General features: G+C 41.5%; 1 protein-coding gene across 2 annotated transcripts in view; it reads left to right on the forward strand.

Annotated features, from left to right (window-relative positions):
- Positions 1-17281, forward strand: part of COL19A1 (collagen type XIX alpha 1 chain) — a 452305-nt gene that overhangs the window by 312289 nt on the left and 122735 nt on the right. For both annotated transcript variants that reach the window (XM_070795674.1, XM_070795673.1), the window contains one exon: positions 1930-1983. In XM_070795674.1, coding sequence (XP_070651775.1) covers positions 1930-1983 — 54 coding nt within the window. The remainder of the gene's footprint in view (positions 1-1929; positions 1984-17281) is intronic.

A 17281-nucleotide genomic window follows, 5' to 3' on the forward strand; every position in this document is an offset into this window, starting at 1 on the left:
CCATACCATATGGAATCGTGAATGCTTTTTCCTCCTCTCCCTAAGCCATGCTGATGCTGTGTTACAGTATCTGAAAATTGGTTTATCTTCAACATGAACGCTGGGGTAAAAGGTCATCAGTAGCTTCATTTTCCCCACTTCCTGCCCCAAGCAACATATATACCTCCTTAAGGAAAAGAGACTGTACCAGAAGTTGGTCCTGTGGATTTAACTTATGTCAACTAAAAGAAAGAACTGATCACCTCCTTCCATGTCACTGATTTTGTTTCTTTGCACTCTCGTGAATTAATCAACTACAGCGCTTCCACTTTCTAAGTAAACTTTTTATCATTGATTAATCCTCAGGGGCTGATTGACTTGCATATACTAAAAGATGCAATATATTGATTTTCAGAATGTGTAAACTGCAAGACTAGTAAAGTATGAACATATGTATAACTTTCATTCAGTATACAGAATATTATATATTTATTCCAATCTTGCAAACCCTAAAAAGAACTCCAGGGTTCAGAACTCTAAAACAGAAGGTACATGAAAATACTACTAATTATATTTCTGGTTTTAATAAAATTATTAAAAAATCTGTTCTGTAGATGTTAACCAGGATTTTTTTTTTTTTTTCTGAAAACAACTGCTATCGTTAGAGTCTTTGATAGTAGGAACTTAACTTGCCTTCAGCATTCCCCATGCAATCGCAGTGTCTTATGTGCTAACCTACCTTCTAAAGTTTGCTCTGTTGCTTCAGCTTATCTTGGATTTCTTACCCCACTCCAAGCCTAGTTGAAGACCAAAGAAATCAGGAAACTTTGCCTGACGCTTTCAGAGTAAGAAAGTTAATCAGTGAAATTGGGCCTTTCTCACAATTCTGTGAGAGCTTGTGCTCACAATTCTCCTCAAAAAGAGTTGAAAGATCACTAATACTTTTACCTTTGAAATGGCAAGCCTTTATATGTATTAACATACTACCAATGTGGTAATAAAATGAAGTTATTAATAACAATGAAAGAGAATGGTCATATTTAGAAACCATACATAGAAATGCTTCTCATTCAAAATGTATGCTTTCCATACCTAAGCTTGCTTCCTTCTATTAGAAAGGAAAAAAAAAAATAAGAAAATAAGTGTATAATAAATAAATGCTCTTCAAATGATATCAAAAATACAGATACTTAGAACTGTCATTCTGACTCTCGCTATTGTGATTTAGCTAGTCATAAACTTGGCGAGTTAATGAAGATTAATAAGCAAGGAGTGAACATTTTAGTTCACTTATAAAACAGCTTAGCCATCCAAAGGGAAGAAAAGAGCTAGGTAATTTGCTTTGCATAATGCATATAATTATAATATACCTTTGTGAAGTGCTTTTCAAACTTTAGTGAACATGAGAATTACCTGAAGTGTCTTTTGTTTTTTTTTTTTTATTAATGCAGATTCATGGATCCCTTCCCCAGAGATTCTAAACTGGTAATTCCAGGCTGGGGCTCAGAAAAAATATATTTTGAATACTTAATCTCACCCTTAGGAAATTCCTTTAAAATTGAAATTCAGATCACTCTCTGAAAATACCAATTTAAGGTGACAAATGCATTGATTATTGCACCTGAACCCATTGAATTATCAAATAAAATGCTAATCTTAGCCAACCTTTCAGATATTTTATATTACTTTGCTAGAGAGTCAAGGTAGACAGCCTTTAAAGGGCTGCTAATAAGAGTCACGATTTATTCATTCCCAGCACTACTGTTCTTATCTTCGTTGTTAAGAATTGTCCCATAGCTTTTAGACTTCACTGACCTTTAAAGGTCATGTGGACTTGGGATTGTTTTTTAACTTTGAGTTAATTTTTACAGTCTTTGAACTTTCATCTAATACTGTCTCATCTTAAAATGGAATCACAGTATTTATTATCTGTTTCTCTTTGGTTTCCAGGGAAGACGAGGAAAACCAGGGCCTCCAGGAAAACCAGGGCCTCCAGGACCACCTGTGAGTAGACAGCAGCATGTTTCATCAAAGCCTCTCTGTATGTCTGTGTGTTCATCTACAGGTCACTGTAATCCCCTGTAGATAATAATTTCCATCTCTCCACTGTTTAACATGGTCGTGTTCCCTATGCCTTTCACCATCACAAACAAGAGGTCAGGGAGGCTGGACGCTGGCTGTCCTGGCTCCCACCCACCTCATTCCTGGACGTGAGTAAGTACACCGCCTGTACGGGTGACCCAAGCCAAGACCCAGGTTAGCGAATCCCGTGCTAGACCCACCTGAGCCCCATCTCCTCAGTGTCTTAACATCCAGCCTGGTGGTCAGTTAGGTGTCTGTGGAAGTTTGCCCACCTTTCTTGATACAGCTGCGTTGCCAGTAAAATTTTATAGAACGTTCTTGCTAAAGATAGCCATAAAGATCTCATAGCCAGTTATCTGATCTTGTTCTTTATCCCAAGCTTCTACAAGAAATACTCCATCTCTTGTGCTCCTGCTCACTCTCCAACTCCCTAGAGTCTGGTTTGTGTCCAAGCTACTGCATTGCCCTGCATCCTCTATGGTCACCAGTGTGTCTGAGTCACAAGATTCCCTGGGCACTTTTAAGGCTTCACTTTATTTCACTGCTGAATGGGCTTCCCTGATGCCTCCGCAGATTAAGAATCCACCTACAATGCAGGAGACACAAGGGATGCAGGTTTGATCCCTGAGTTGGGAAGATCCCCTGGAGGATGAAATGGAAATCCATTCCAGTATACTTGCCTGAAAATTCCCAAGGACAGAGGAGCCTGGCAGGCGACAGTCCCAAGAGTCGCAAAGAGTTGGACATAACTGAGCAACTAAACACACAACACAAAGCACACATAGGAATTGACACTGTTGACTGGTCATCCTTGAAACTCTCTATTCTCTTGGTTCATTGATGCGGATATTTTTCTATCTTTGGATCCATCCTTTTGGTCTCCTTTCTTAAAGCCCTCATCCCTTATTTCTGTGTTGTATGGTTTAAAGAATCCCAGTCTTCTCTTTCCACCCAGACATCCTCCTGAGTTCCAGACTCCTACACCCGAGCACCTGCTCAGTATCTGTACTTGGAAGTCTCCTGCGTGCTACAAACGTGGTCTGTCCAAAGCTAAACTCTAAAATGATCCTAGATATTTGCTGTCTCTCTCTATGTCCACATCCAAATAGTTCCTAAATCATGTGAATTCTATGTCCTAGTAGCTCTCATTCTTCATGCCACTGCCTTATTTAGGCCTCTGTCAACCTGTATCTGTTTCTGTAGCCTTCTCCCGGCTGGTCTCTTGGCCTCTACTTTCTACAAGTGGAGTCATATTTTAAATCATAACTCTGATTGTGTAGGTCTTTGGTTGAAAACTCTTTAATAATATCCCTTTCCTTCTAGATGGATTCCACACTTTCTACAGGCCGTTCTAACCCTTTCAGAGTTTGCCCTTTGCCTTTCTTTGTCTATCCTTCTCTGTGCCCTTCCTACGTTTGCAACTTATAGTGTCATCTTTCTTTACGATCTCAAAAATGCCATGGGTTGTGAATGCTCTCCCTGAGGTCCAGGTGAGCTCCCCCACCTGTCAGGCTCTGCTCAGTCCCCAGATCTCCCATGTAGCCCCTTCAGGTGTTTTCAGCACATGAGGGTCATCTTCCATGATCCTATGAGCTTAAACCTCCTGTAGAGAGAGCACGTTGTTTTGTAACTCAACTCTTATTTTTCTTACCTTTCTTGCCACTGCCTGTGAATTTATTTTGAACCTCTCAGTTCAGTTCAGTTGCTCAGTCGTGTCCTACGCTTTGCAACCCCATGAATCACAGCATGCCAGGCCTCCCTGTCCATCACCAACTCCCGGAGTTCACCCAAACTCATGTCCATCGAGTCAGTGATGCCATCCAGCCATCTCTTCCTCTGTCGTCCCCTTCTCCTCCTGCACCAAATCCTTCCCAGCATCAGAGTCTTTTCCAATAAGTCAACTCTTCGCATGAGGTAGCCAAAATATTGGAGTTTCAGCTTTAGCATCAGTTCTTCCAATGAACACCCAGGACTGATCTCCTTTAGATTGGACTGCTTGGATCTCCTTGCAGTCCAAGGGACTCGCAAGAGTCTTCTCCAACACCACAGTTCAAAAGCATCAATTCTTCAGCACTCAGCTTTCTTGACAGTCGAACTCTCACATCCATACATGACCAATAGAAAAACCATAGCCTTGATTAGACCGACCTTTGTTGGCAAAGTAATGTCTCTGCTTTTGAATATGCCGTCTAGGTTGGTCATAACTTTCCTTCCAAGGAGCAAACACCTTTTAATTTCATGGCTGCAGTCACCATCTGCAGTGATTTTGAAGCCCAAAAAAATAAAGTCTGACACTGTTTCCACTGTTTCCCCATCCATTTCCCATGAAGTGATGGGACCAGATGCCATCATCTTCATTTTCTGAATGTTGAGCTTTAAGGCAACTTTTTCACTCTCCTCTTTCACTTTCATCAAGAGGCTTTTGAGTTCCTCTTCACTTTCTGCCATAAGGGTGTCATCTGCATATCTGAGGTTATTGATATTTCTCCCAGCAATCTTGATTCCAGCTTGTGCTTCTTCCAGCCCAGCGTTTCTCATGATGTCCTCTGCATAGAAGTTAAATAAGCAGGGTGACAATATACAGCCTTGACGTACTCCTTTTCCTATTTGGAACCAGTCTGTTGTTCTATGTCCAGTTCTAACTGTTGCTTCCTGACCTGCATATAGGTTTCTCAAGAGGCAGGTCAGATGGTCTGGTATTCCCATCTCTTGAACAGTTTTCCACAGTGTATTGTGACCCATGCAGTCAAAGGCTTTGGCATAGTCAACAGAGTAGAAATAGATGTTTTTCTGGAACTCTCTTCCTTTTTCAATGATCCAACGGATGTTGGCAATTTGATCTCTGGTTCCTCTGCCTTTTCTAAAACCAGCTTGAACATCTGTAAGTTCATGGTTCATGTATTGCTGAAGCCTGGCTTGGAGAATTTTGAGCATTACTTTACTAGCGTGTGAGATGAGTGCAACTGTGCGGTAGTTTGAGCATTCTTTGGCATTGCCTTTCTTTGGGATTGGAATGAAAACTGACTTTTTCCAGTCCTGTGGCCCACTGCTGAGTTTTCCAAATTTGCTGGCATATTGAAGCATAATTGTGTAACACGGTTTCTGGCATGTAGCATGTGACTATTAATTATTCAATGAACGAGTCAACAAATGAATGTACTTTGTAGATGAGAAAATGAAGATGGTGAATTGAATGTCTTTTTAAAGACCAGAAGCACCTGTACCACCACTAGAGGGCTCTAGACTAGACCTCCCAGGAGTCACTTAGGGTGTGGTCACGTGCCCAAAATGAACAAGACTGCCGCTCTATCCTGGTTTCGTTTCATCCATTTAGCCATTCAAGTAAATGTTCTCTTAGCAATGTACTGGTGTCAGTTGATATTGTGATGAAACAAGTGTGGTGGGGAAAGGGGGGAGACATTAAATTGGGCATCCTGGAACCCAGTCTTTAAAGGAATCAGCTTTGTTATTCCAAATTTTCTAGCAAAAGAGGACACATTGTAGGATTTTCCGTAATTGTCTCCTGCTATAAACAAGAAAAGCTGGTACAAGCTAACAGACAAGATTAGACCGTCACATAGTTTTCTAAATGTATGACACTGCTTTCAAGACAAGATAATTGTTGTCTCAAAGGAGGAATTTGAATGATGAAGGTCTTTATGACAAGCTTGCCAAATGTCTAGGAGAGAAGAGGATTATACCAAATCCTGGAATGAGTTCTCAGCTATAGATCAAATGACTTTACTGGAGAATTTAGAAGATTAAGGAACATGCAGCCATATGAAAGTTTATAATATTCAATTCCACAGGTTTTATTTTATTGTCAGAGTGTTTGGGAGAGAGAGGTAGTTATGTTATTTCAAGTGTTAGATTTAGAATATAAACTCAGCTATGGGTCTGATACAAAGTGTTCATTAAATCCTGAGTACATGGTATTTGAAAGAAAAATGGTTTACTATAGTTTATAATATAAGAAAATATCAATTTGTTAAACTTCAAAATAAAGGAGAAGAATCTATGCCCCCCAAAAGGTTTTTATTCACAGTTAGCTTTTGTTTTAAAAGTATTAGACTTATACCATCAGCTCATTTTTGTTTAAGAATTGTGGTTCATGGAAATTCTTTGTCTTGTGTCTTGTTTTGTTTTAATTGGAGGATAATCGGTTTATAATGTTATGTTGGTTTCTGCCATACAATTCACAACATGAATTTAATTCTAGGATAACTCCTCTAGTTGATTAAAATATCTTTTCTCTAATACAAGTATTATCAAAACTCTATCTTGGGGTGCATTTTTTATCAGCTTTTGAATTTTTAAATAATTTAAATTATTTACATGGTTGGTTGAATTAATGTCATGCATGCCACCATACTATAAAAATTCCCATGAAGCACCTGGTCATTCTTGCAGGAATTAGTTAAGAGCAGCATTGAAAATAGAGGTGAAATATCTGGCTCCCCATATTTTTCTATGCCATCTTCATGTTTAATTTTTCTATGCCATCTTCATGTTTAATTTTTCTAAACATAATGTACTTTAGCAAGAGGACTTTTATTTCCCAACTGGTTAGAAATGATCAGAGTTTTCCCAAATCAGTCCTTTCATGATCATATTAACTAATATTTTCAGGAAATGAGCTTATAAAAAATTAACCTGTCCCTAATTCACATTGTTTAATAGTTTCACAAACTATTAAACATTTATTTAAGGCCTACTCTGTGCCTAACACCCTGTTAAGAGCTGGATTTGTAAAAATGGATATGATACGGTCCTTGCCCTTCACGTATTTAGGTTTAGCTCACAGAAAATTGGACTAGAGGAAGAAAACTTAGAAACGATAATTCAAGGTGGTTTCTTTCTGGAACTGACAACTGAGGCATAAAGGTTGAGCCTTACAAACATGGAGAAACTTCTGCTCATCACGGCAACATGGGTAAACTTGGAGGATGTTATGCTGGGTGAAATAAGCCAGTCACCAAAACAAGGACTACCTTATTCCACTTTATGAGATTTCTGAAATGGTCAGACTTGTAGAAGCAGAGAATACAGTAGTGGCTACCAGGGCTGAGGGGAGGGGGTACTGGGGAGTTGTTATTCACTGAGTATAAAGTTTCAGTTTTGTGAGATGATTACTTACTTTCCAGAGATCCATTATACAGCATGGTGCCTATAGCTAGTGATATAGTAGTGTGCGTTTCAAAACTTGTTAAGAAGGCAGATTTCACATTAAGTGTTTTTACTACGTACACACGCATGCCCACACACAAGGGCCACAAGGAAACCCTGCGAGGTGCTGAATATATCAGTTACCTTGGTTGTGGGGATTGGATCACAGGTGTTTGCATCTGTCCAAATTCAACACATTGTACACATTAAATGCGTGCAAGTCTTTGTATATCAATTATGCTCCCCAGATGGTGTCAGTGGTAAAGAATCCGCCTGCCAGTGCAGGAGATGCAAAAGATGCAGGTTCAATCCTTGGATTGGAGAGTTCCCCTGGAGTGGGAGGTGGCAACCACTCCAGTATCCTTGTCTGGAAAATTCCATAGACAGAGGAGCCTGGCAGGCTACAGTCCATTGGGGCACTAAGAGTCGGACACAACTGAACACCTGAGCACACACACAGCAGATATCTCTACAAAGCTGTTTCTATTAATATTAAAATTGTGGAGATTCGTCCAGTAAGGCAAGTAGAAGGGAAGAGGAGAGTGAGCTGGGTACAGCTGACAGAGGGAAGTAGCCTTAACAGAAGCACAGGTGCTGAGCCCCAGGGAGCCAGGCAGCTGTGGCCCCAACACTGACAGGTCGGGTCCAGCCTGGGAAGTGTCTTGGCAGATCTGCTGTGAGTGCCACAAGTCCCCGGAAGCCAGGAGGAGTCTGTGGGAGCTCTGAGTGGAGAGTCACAGGCACAGGTTTCTTGATAGGTGACTCCAGTGGGAAAGTGGTTGGATTGTTGAGAGAGTGAGATCCTTTGCAGCTCTCAAAGGACTTACTGTTTAAAAGGCCAGCAGAGTATTTTTTATCTCTGTCAGTATGTCCCATACAGTCATTTGTATTTTATTACCACTTACATATAACTTCTTCAGGGGATGTTCCCAACCCAGGGATTGAACCCAGGTCTCCCGCATTGCAGGCAGATTCCTTACCAGCTGAGCCACAAGGGAAGCCCAAGAATACTGCAGTGGGTAGCCTATCTCTTCTCCGGGGGATCTTCCTGACCCAGGAATTGAACTGAGGTCTCCCGCGTTGCAGGTGGATTCTTTACCAACTGAGCTATCAGGGAAGCCCTTGTGGCTCAGCTGCTAAAGAATCTGCCTGCAATGCGGGAGACCTGGGTTTGATCTCTGTGTTGGGAAGATCCCCTGGAGAAGGGAAGGGCTACCCACTCCAGTATTCTGGCCTGGAGAATTCCACGGACTGTATTCCATGGAGTTGCAAAGAGTCGGACACAACTGAGCGACTTTCACTTTCACATATAGCTTAAGAGATGTCCCCCTTTACCTGTGGGCACTTTTAGATCAAAATGTTTTTCATTTATTCGTCCTTTTTCCACGTTATACTGTATGTGGTTTGAGCCCCACTTCACAGCAGGAAGGAAGGTAACATGAGAAAGAAGGGAAGGTTCACAGAGCCAAGACCCTTCTGACTGAGACTGGGAGATGGCATCTGATTCACCCTGCTGGCTGCCATGAGATTCCTAAAGTGTGTGTTACAGGGTCTTACGACAGTGTGAAACAGAAAAACTAGTAACTCTCTCTCTTATTGAACAATAATCAAATAATATGCAGTGTCCCTCAAATGAGTGAATAGTGTAGTATACAATTTTAGCGCATGTGTTTGAGCAATTAGCCTTCAGAAAAGTTAGGGGAAATTCTTTTATTGATTTATTCTGATCAATGTGAATGTCTGAAAAGAACCAAGGAATAGGAGTTTTCAGGAGCCATGGACCCTTGGATAACAGCATACTTTGCTCAGTTTCTTCAAGAAAATGTCTTTCCCTCCAAGGATTTAAGAGATGTTCCCTAAGTCTTCCCTAAATCAGAGATAGTGTTGTTATTCAGGGGAGTGTCAAAGAAGATTTTAGAAAATTAAAGAAAGAAATCTTGAATGGCCTGAAGCATCTCATATAATTAAAACGTTTTAACCAACCATTCTATTTTTGATTCTTTGTTCTGAGGCCAAATTTGTGTTTTTTCACTTTCTTAAGAAACTTATCTTTTTATAAAAAATAATTTCCCACCACTTTGTGTGTGTGGAAGGACAACCTTTTACAGCATAAGAAAGTACATTTCCTAGGGGAAAAAAATCTAATAAAGGAATATTTACTAAAAGTAGATTTTTTGAACTAATGTTATTAGATTTTCTTTCATCAAAAAAAGATTGTTTCATCAAAGTCATGTGTATTACTCCAAGTTAGCTTTCCATACTTAATAGCAATTTTTTTTTCTCTTTGAGGAAGCTTTAGTTGAAGTTTACATGCATGTAATCTGCATATAATAAAATTATTCTCAATTGGAATGCTGGTAATTGAGGAGCAAGTGACTCAATCTTAGAGTTGGCAACAACCCTTTATGATGAACATACCTTTTATAAAATGCTGGTCCAGTTTCCTGATAGTAAGCAGAGCTGATCTTTCCTATACAAAGGAAAGCTCCCAAATTCCCCCAAGTGACTTCTCTCGTCTTAGTTTGAATGAATATTCTTCATTGGAGGGAAACCAGTATGCCGCGATGTCTTCAGTTGGGGTGTGTGTGTGTGTGTGTGTGTGTGTGTGTGTTAGTTGCTTAGTTGTGTCTGACTCTTTCCAACCCCATAGACTGTAGCCCACCAGGCCCCTCCGTCCATGGGATTCTCCAGGAAAGAACACTGGAGTGGGTTGCCATTTCCTTCTCCACTGATTCAAAGCAGGTTTTCAGAGAGGACGCACGAGACCCTTAAGCATCTGCCTGGGGAAGGAAGAGCAGAAACCGGAGGAAACAGTACTAAAGACAGAGCAAGAAGAGTCGGGACAGACAGTCAGAGCACTAGCTCTGTGTTCGGTACTCCATTGCCAGTGCCTTATCCTCGGAACTCTTGTGAGAGCGTAAGCGATGCTCATTTTACAGTGGGGTAAAGGAGGCTCAGAGGCATCCAGTAACTTGACTGGGACGGCTCAAGTGTAAGTGCTGGTTTAGTCACTAAGTCATATCCAACTCTTTTGCGACCCCAGCCTGTAACCCACCTAGCATGTCTGTCCGTGGGATCTCCCAGGCAAAAATACTGGGGTGGGCTGCCATTTCCTTCTCCAGGAGATCTTCCCCAAGTATAAGTAGGTGTTGAAACCCAGGAATGGATCCCTAAACCTCCCTTTATTCTGCTAGATCCCAAGTGTGAAAGACAAGATTCTGCACTGCAGCTGGACTAGGGTCAGCCTTACTTAAGCAAACCCAGAACAGGACTTGATGTTCCCACGTGAAAGCCCAGCACTGCGGTGCCTTGGGATCGAGTAGATGTTCCGGGACATTTCATCGGACGTTTCCAGGTCTCCGCTTCCTTTTCCCTAAACTTGAAATGATAGCACTTTCTTCATCTGCCTCCATGTATGTGAAAGAACTTTTTGGAAATGTAAATCTCTAAGTATACCCTAAATACACTCATATTATTTTGAACTTTTCTGTTCAAAATCCAGTTAACCCAAACTGAAATGTCTGTCAGTGAATTGCTCAAGTGCAAGACTGCACGCTCTGTAAATGAGTATGTAATAGCCTGTCTGGGTGTATAAACCTGCTCCTGAAGACACACACAAGTTACTCCCATCAGGCGATGCTATCAGCACATCGACAGGGATGTCTTCTTCTCCCCTGGTTTATTTTGTGGGACTGACGTCCTCATGGACTTGCTCATCTCTGGTGAGCTGCTGAATTTTATTAGATGTCATGTTCTCTAAGTCCTGGCCATCTTCACTTACTCTCCCAAAAAAAAAAAAAAAAAATTCTTTGTCTTTCAAGCCTTCCAGTCGTCTGAGCGGCATAAAGAATGGAAAATAGTGGCTTTGTGTTAGGATGATGCTTGGAGAGTCTCAGGATGTAAAATGCCTTAGTTTATTTCCAAGTACCCTGGGTTTTTGTTCCTTCAGAAGCAAGATCAGAGGAGCTGGCAGTGAGGCGGAGCAGAGCATTTAACTAATGAGCCATTAAAAGCCGTACATTTGAGCCCACCCTTCTGACATTTGCCTCACTTCTCATTCATCATCACTGTAAACATGTTTGTTAAAAACTGCAATAATTTGAAAATGTGTTATTATTCCTTTCGGTTGCAGGCAGAGCTCTTGATTTCTTTTTTTTTTTTTTTTCTGGTATTGTCTTTGTGCATTGTTTCATTGTTGTGGTAAGAGAATTGAGCAGTGGGCTCACATGTGTCACATTTCAGCACAGCGATTTATTTGAAAAGAGAAATTCACGTAATTTGTAACATGGGGCAGCAGCTCCCTCTACTGTTTGCACTGGAAGAGTTCTAGGAAAAGAATGTTGAGCCAATGTCTGCAAACTGTTCAGTGTATGAGGCTTAATTATAAAGCTGCATGATTTTCAAACTTTATTTTCAGGGTTTTGTTACATCTTATGCTTATCCTATATTTTAAATACAAATACCAGTTCATCAGGGCTTCCCAGGTAGTGCTACTGGTAAAGAACCTGCCTGCCAATGCTGGAGACATAAGAGACCTAGGTTCAATCCCTGGGTTAGGAAGATCCCCTGGAGGAGGGCATGGCAACCCACTCCAGTATTCTTGCCTGGAGAATCCCCATGGACAGAGGAGCCTGGCGCACCACAGTTCATAGGGTCGAAAAGAGTTGGATATGGCTGAAGTCACTGATCACGCATGCACCAGTTCATCAACAGTCATTTTCAATGTCAACTTGATGCCCTCTTGAAGTGAAAGCCCCTAGCTCATGGATCTCTAAAATGCTGACCTATTTTAGCATGCTTATAAAACTCCAGCATGAGTTTTGTGGGAGCTGACTCCAGTGGAATTTATGCTTTTTTACTAAAGCAACTGTATGATTTAAAACATACACAACCATGTTGTTTTTATTTTCATTTTAACTTCAGTGTAGAATTTCTTTCACCTTTAGGATATGAGTCCTAGCTCAGTCCTGAAGGTTAATGGTCACACAGCACTTGTTCAGTCGCTCAGTCGTGTCTGACTCTTTGCTACCATGGACTGCAGCATTCCAGGCCTCCCTGTCCTTCACTATCTCCCGCAGTTCACCCAAACTCATGTCCATTTAGTTGGTGCTGCCAGCCAACCACCTCATCCTCTGTCGTCCCCTTCTGCTCCTGCCTTCAGTCTTTCCCAGCATCAGGGTCTTTTCCAGTGAGTCAGCTCTTCGCATCATGTGGCCACAGGATTGGAGCTTCAGATTCAGCATCAGTGCTTGTAATGAATATTCAGGATTGATTTCCTTTAGGATTGACTGGTTTGATATCCTTGCAGTCCAAGGAACTCTCAAGAGTATTGCCTAACACCACAGTTTGAAAACATCTATTCTTCGGCACTCAGCCTTCTTTATGGTCCAACTCTCACATCCATATATGACTACTGGAAAAACCATAGCTTTAACCTTTGTTGACAATGTAATGTCTCTGTTTAATATGCTGTCTAGGTTTGTCATAGCTTTTCTTCCAAGGAGCAAGTGTTTAATTTCATGACTGCAGTCACCACCTCTATACAATTTTCAAACCTCTGTCCAAGGTTATTCAGGCACTCTATCAGATCTAATCTTTTGAACGTGGTTAAAGAAGTAAATTTAGGGTGTGAAATTGAATTCATTTATCCAACAAATATTTATTGATCATCTACCAATGTGTTAATCACTGTTACAAACCTTGAGGACACACTGTTTTGGAAACAAAAATGTAGCAACAAACAAACCCAAGGCCTCTACCTTTTTAGTAACTTACCCTCTAGCACGTGGGTGGGATGGGGGATGATTAAGAGACAATTCCATGGGTAGACAAAACAATGTCAGCTTAATATGCGGTGCTGCGGGAAATAAAAAGGATAATGTGCAAGTGGTTTGGAAGGAAGAGGCGTTGCTCTAGTTAAGGTGGTCCAGGTGGCATCTCTGAGCATCTAGGTGACCTTACTTGAGAAGGAACCAGCCACCTGAGGCCCAGATCAAGAACCTTCCCACTGGGAAGACCTGGATGTGCAGAAGGCCTGAGGTGGCAAAGAGGCTGCCGGCTGCCATAAGCAGAAAGGAGCCGGGAGAAGAACAGCGTCAGAGGGTGCTTTGGAGTTGCATGGCTTGGCCTTATGAGGAGGGCATTGAGGGGTGGGCAATCAGTTGATAAGGAAGATAATCAACCAGTCACATCTCCCTCTTCTAGGTCTTTGTATGTGGTTTTATCTTAGGGGATTAGATTTTTATTTTGATGTGATGAAATTGTCCCTACTGATAACACAAAAGGCATCATCATTGTAGCACATCATTCCCAGTCTTTGCACAGACAAGAAATAGATTTGTTTGCTGAGAAAACAAGGAAACAGACAAAGCTTTGAGAGTAGCCCACTTCATTTCTGCCCAGCCTAAATCCAGGGGACACCATGTTTTTCCTTCAAGATGGAGACTCTCGCCACAGATAAGTCATTCTTCCCTCTTCCCCACACCTAGACCTAAGGCTTCCTACCTGTCCGGCTGCAGGTTCAGTGCGATGAGCACTATAACTATGAAAGTACGTGCTCTGTAAACACCATGAAACCAGTACCTTCCTGCATCTGTGCCCTGTTATTTATCAATCTCCCCACCTTATCTGTCTTCATGTCCAACCTTATTTCCTTACACCGGGGACTCAAGGTGCAAAGTTAATGTTTCAGCCAATAGCAAGGTCCCCTCTGTAAGAAGTCAGTGCCCCAAACATACTCTGGACCGCTGAATGAAGTAGATGACAAAAGTGTCCAATTAAAACATTTCACTTCTTATTAAAACACTCTGTGTGTGACTATGGGCATTTTGAGATCCACCATGTCTCAACAGGAATCCAGTTCATGATCTTAACATTCATCTCCAAACCTTGAACTAACCAGGGTTTTCCATTTTTCAGTTTTCCTTTCAGCAAAGACCCTTAGTCTCTCTGGCCTATTAAACAACTAAAGGCCATGTACTGTAATGATAGTATCTTCAGAGGAAATGAACCTAACCGTTTATCTATGTCATTGGGAATAGTAATTTTATTCTTAATAAAAAATAAGATGACTTCCTCGGATTTAAAAATAAAGACCTATAAAATGAAGACATGGTCATTTAATCATTTTTATTGCCACTTGTCCCCAGCAGGGTCATGGTCCCAGACAAGACAGCTGTTGCCAACATTGCTAAAATTCCGCTGTCACCTTGTACAGCCACAGAATCCATAGACATGCATGTGAGGCAGCTGGGGTCTCAGGTTGAGAATGCGAAAATTAGCATGTGGGTTCTGTACCCTAATTACTTCTCTCTTTTTCTCCCCATGAACAGCAGTAGTGAGACATTATTAGCCACTTCTGACTGCCTGAGTTTTTTGGTTTTTTTTTTTTTTACTAATTATAAATACACTCAGGAAGAAAAGGATTTTATGTTCTTATAGCCACTGACTCCTTTTTTTCATTCCAGGTCATGTTGTTGAAACCAACTCTTAAGACTTCTGAGTGACATGCATTGTGTATAGCAATGATGGGACAGAATGATTAAAATCCTTGCTATATGGTTACCAAACTTGTTATTAGTTGGCTCAGTGCATGGATTAAATACTGTTTCTTTGCAGTAGGTAAACAGTACTGCTACTGCTAAGTCACTTCAGTTGTGTCTGACTCTGTGTGACCCCAGAGACGGCAGCCCACCAGGCTCCCCCATCCCTTGGACTCTCCAGGCAAGAACACTGGAGTGGGTTGCCATTTCCTTCTCAAATGCCTGAAAGTGAAAAGTGAAAGGGAAGTCACTCAGTCGTGTCCGACTCTTAGCGACCCCGTGGACTGCAGCCTACCAGGCTCCTCCGCCCATGGGATTTTCCAGGCAAGAGTACTGGAGTGGGGTGCCATTGCCTTCTCCGAGGTAAAAAGTAAGGATTTAATAAATCTGATTGGCCTTTGAGAAATATTCAGAAAGGGAGGCTTGTTTCCTAAATATCTTATAATTTGTGTTTGATGATATGGTTTCCAAAAGTATCTCCATATAGTATTTAATTTCACTGCTGTATAATTCTATACAGGCAAGAAAAGATTACCTCCATTTTAACAATAAGGAAAGTCTGTACTTTGGGAAGTAAGGGGCTTAGCTAAATCCATTTAGTTGGTTTTCTCTGCACAGCAACTACAACCTGCTAGGAAATTATTTCCATCAAAAGAGAGAAAAAAAGAAGTTACATGAGTAGAGAAGCAGCAAGTTTTCAGCATTCCCCGGGGAACCTGAAACATGGGAAGAAGTTCTGCAGAAAAGAAGACTCGAAGGGCCTTCGTTTATATCTGTAGTTGCATTAAAAAGTAAAAAGGTCTAAAGCAAATATGGCAGATGGTGTGAGTCAACAACATTGGATTGTGGATTCACGGGATTTATCATATTATACTCTGTACATGTTAGCATGCTTGAAATATTCCAGATTTCTTTGACAAAACAGGAAATGTATCCAGTGGGACAGAGTGAGGTTAGTACCACTAATTTCCTCTTCAGTGGCCTAGAGTGTCAGCATCTTCTCTTTTGCCCGAAATCCCTTGTAGAATGGGGCCAAGTGTTTCAAAAATGAAATCTTTAAGTATTTTTTTCTAGATTCATGTATTGTATGTAACCATGCAGATCAATTGAGCCAAGAAATGTCATTTGCAGATTTAGCATTGGTACAACCTACAGATCAGAAAGAAACCGTGATGTCACACATTTGAGCTGAAAGTGGAAGCTACAATCACCCCCAAAATAAAACCTCACTTTGCTTTGTCCAGGATGTCCACAACCATTTGAGTTTGGCACATACCCTTGGTCTCCAGCAGCTCGGTAGTACCCAAGCCAGTGTCATCTGCCTGGTTATGGTTAGGTCTCAGCAGTCTGCCTTGGAAATCACAGTTTGCTATGCATAGGAAGCATTGTCATCCCAGCAACACTTTTTTTTTTTAAAGTTTTATTTTGTTTCGGAATACAGCTGATTAACAGTGTTGTGTTAGTTTCAAGTGGACAGCAAAATGATCCAGTTATGCGTATACATGTATCTGTTCTTTTTTTCCTATTCTTTTTCAAATTCTTTTCCCATTTAGGTTTTTGCATAACATTGAGCACAGACTTAGGGAACGAATTTAGGGTTGTGGGGAGAAGAGTTGGGGGAGGGATAGTTAGGGAGTTTGGGATTGATGTGCACTAGCTCCAGTACTCTTGCCTAGAAAATCGCATGGACAGAGGAGCCTGGTGAGCTGCAGTCCATGGGGTCACTGAGGGTCGGACACGACTGAGCGACTTCCCTTTCACTTTTCACTTTCAGGCACTGAAGAAGGAAATGGCAACCCACTCCAGTGTTCTTGCCTGGAGAATCCCAGGGATGGGGAAGCCTGGTGGGCTGCCGTCTATGGGGTTGCACAGAGTCGGACACGACTGAAGTGACTTAGCGGCAGCAGCAGCAGCCTTTTTAAAGAGAGTGAATATTACCAGTTATAGCAAATGGAAACCCAAAGCTTTGATAGGTGCAGGCTGTGGAAGCCAAGCCCTCCTTGGAGTTGAGAGGCACACTGAGAGGCTCCTGAGGTCAGAGCAGGGAGTGGTAGAGGTGTCGCTGTCCCCCACGTATGGCTTCTGCTGATGGTGAACGCTGGGGGACGCATCACTGGATACAGATCATTTGTCCCACGATGTCCGTCCTTCCTAGTTCTCCTGCCCCTGTGGCTTTCATCACCTTGTGCGGGGTCAGTGATGTTGCTTCTGTGAGGAGGCAAGCCACTCTCCAGACCCCTGCTGCTCCTTAGATTACAGGAAGCTGACAAATAATATTTTTGCTTTTGCAGAACACACTGAAGAGAGATGAGTAAGACACATTTTATGGATGGATAAGCAAAATCACAGCATTAGGGAAGGAATCATTTTTTCTTTTCTAACTATCACGGCATAGAAATCAGCCAACAATTTCCCAACAATGCACTCTATCAGGAATGCAGTGGGCTTTCTACCAGTTAGATGAATTTGTTTCATGGTATCAGGGAAAATAAACTCCTTTAAAAATGATCTTT

This window comes from Bos indicus, chromosome 9, assembly GCF_029378745.1.
Source record: "Bos indicus isolate NIAB-ARS_2022 breed Sahiwal x Tharparkar chromosome 9, NIAB-ARS_B.indTharparkar_mat_pri_1.0, whole genome shotgun sequence".
Classification (NCBI taxonomy): Eukaryota; Metazoa; Chordata; class Mammalia; order Artiodactyla; family Bovidae; genus Bos; species Bos indicus.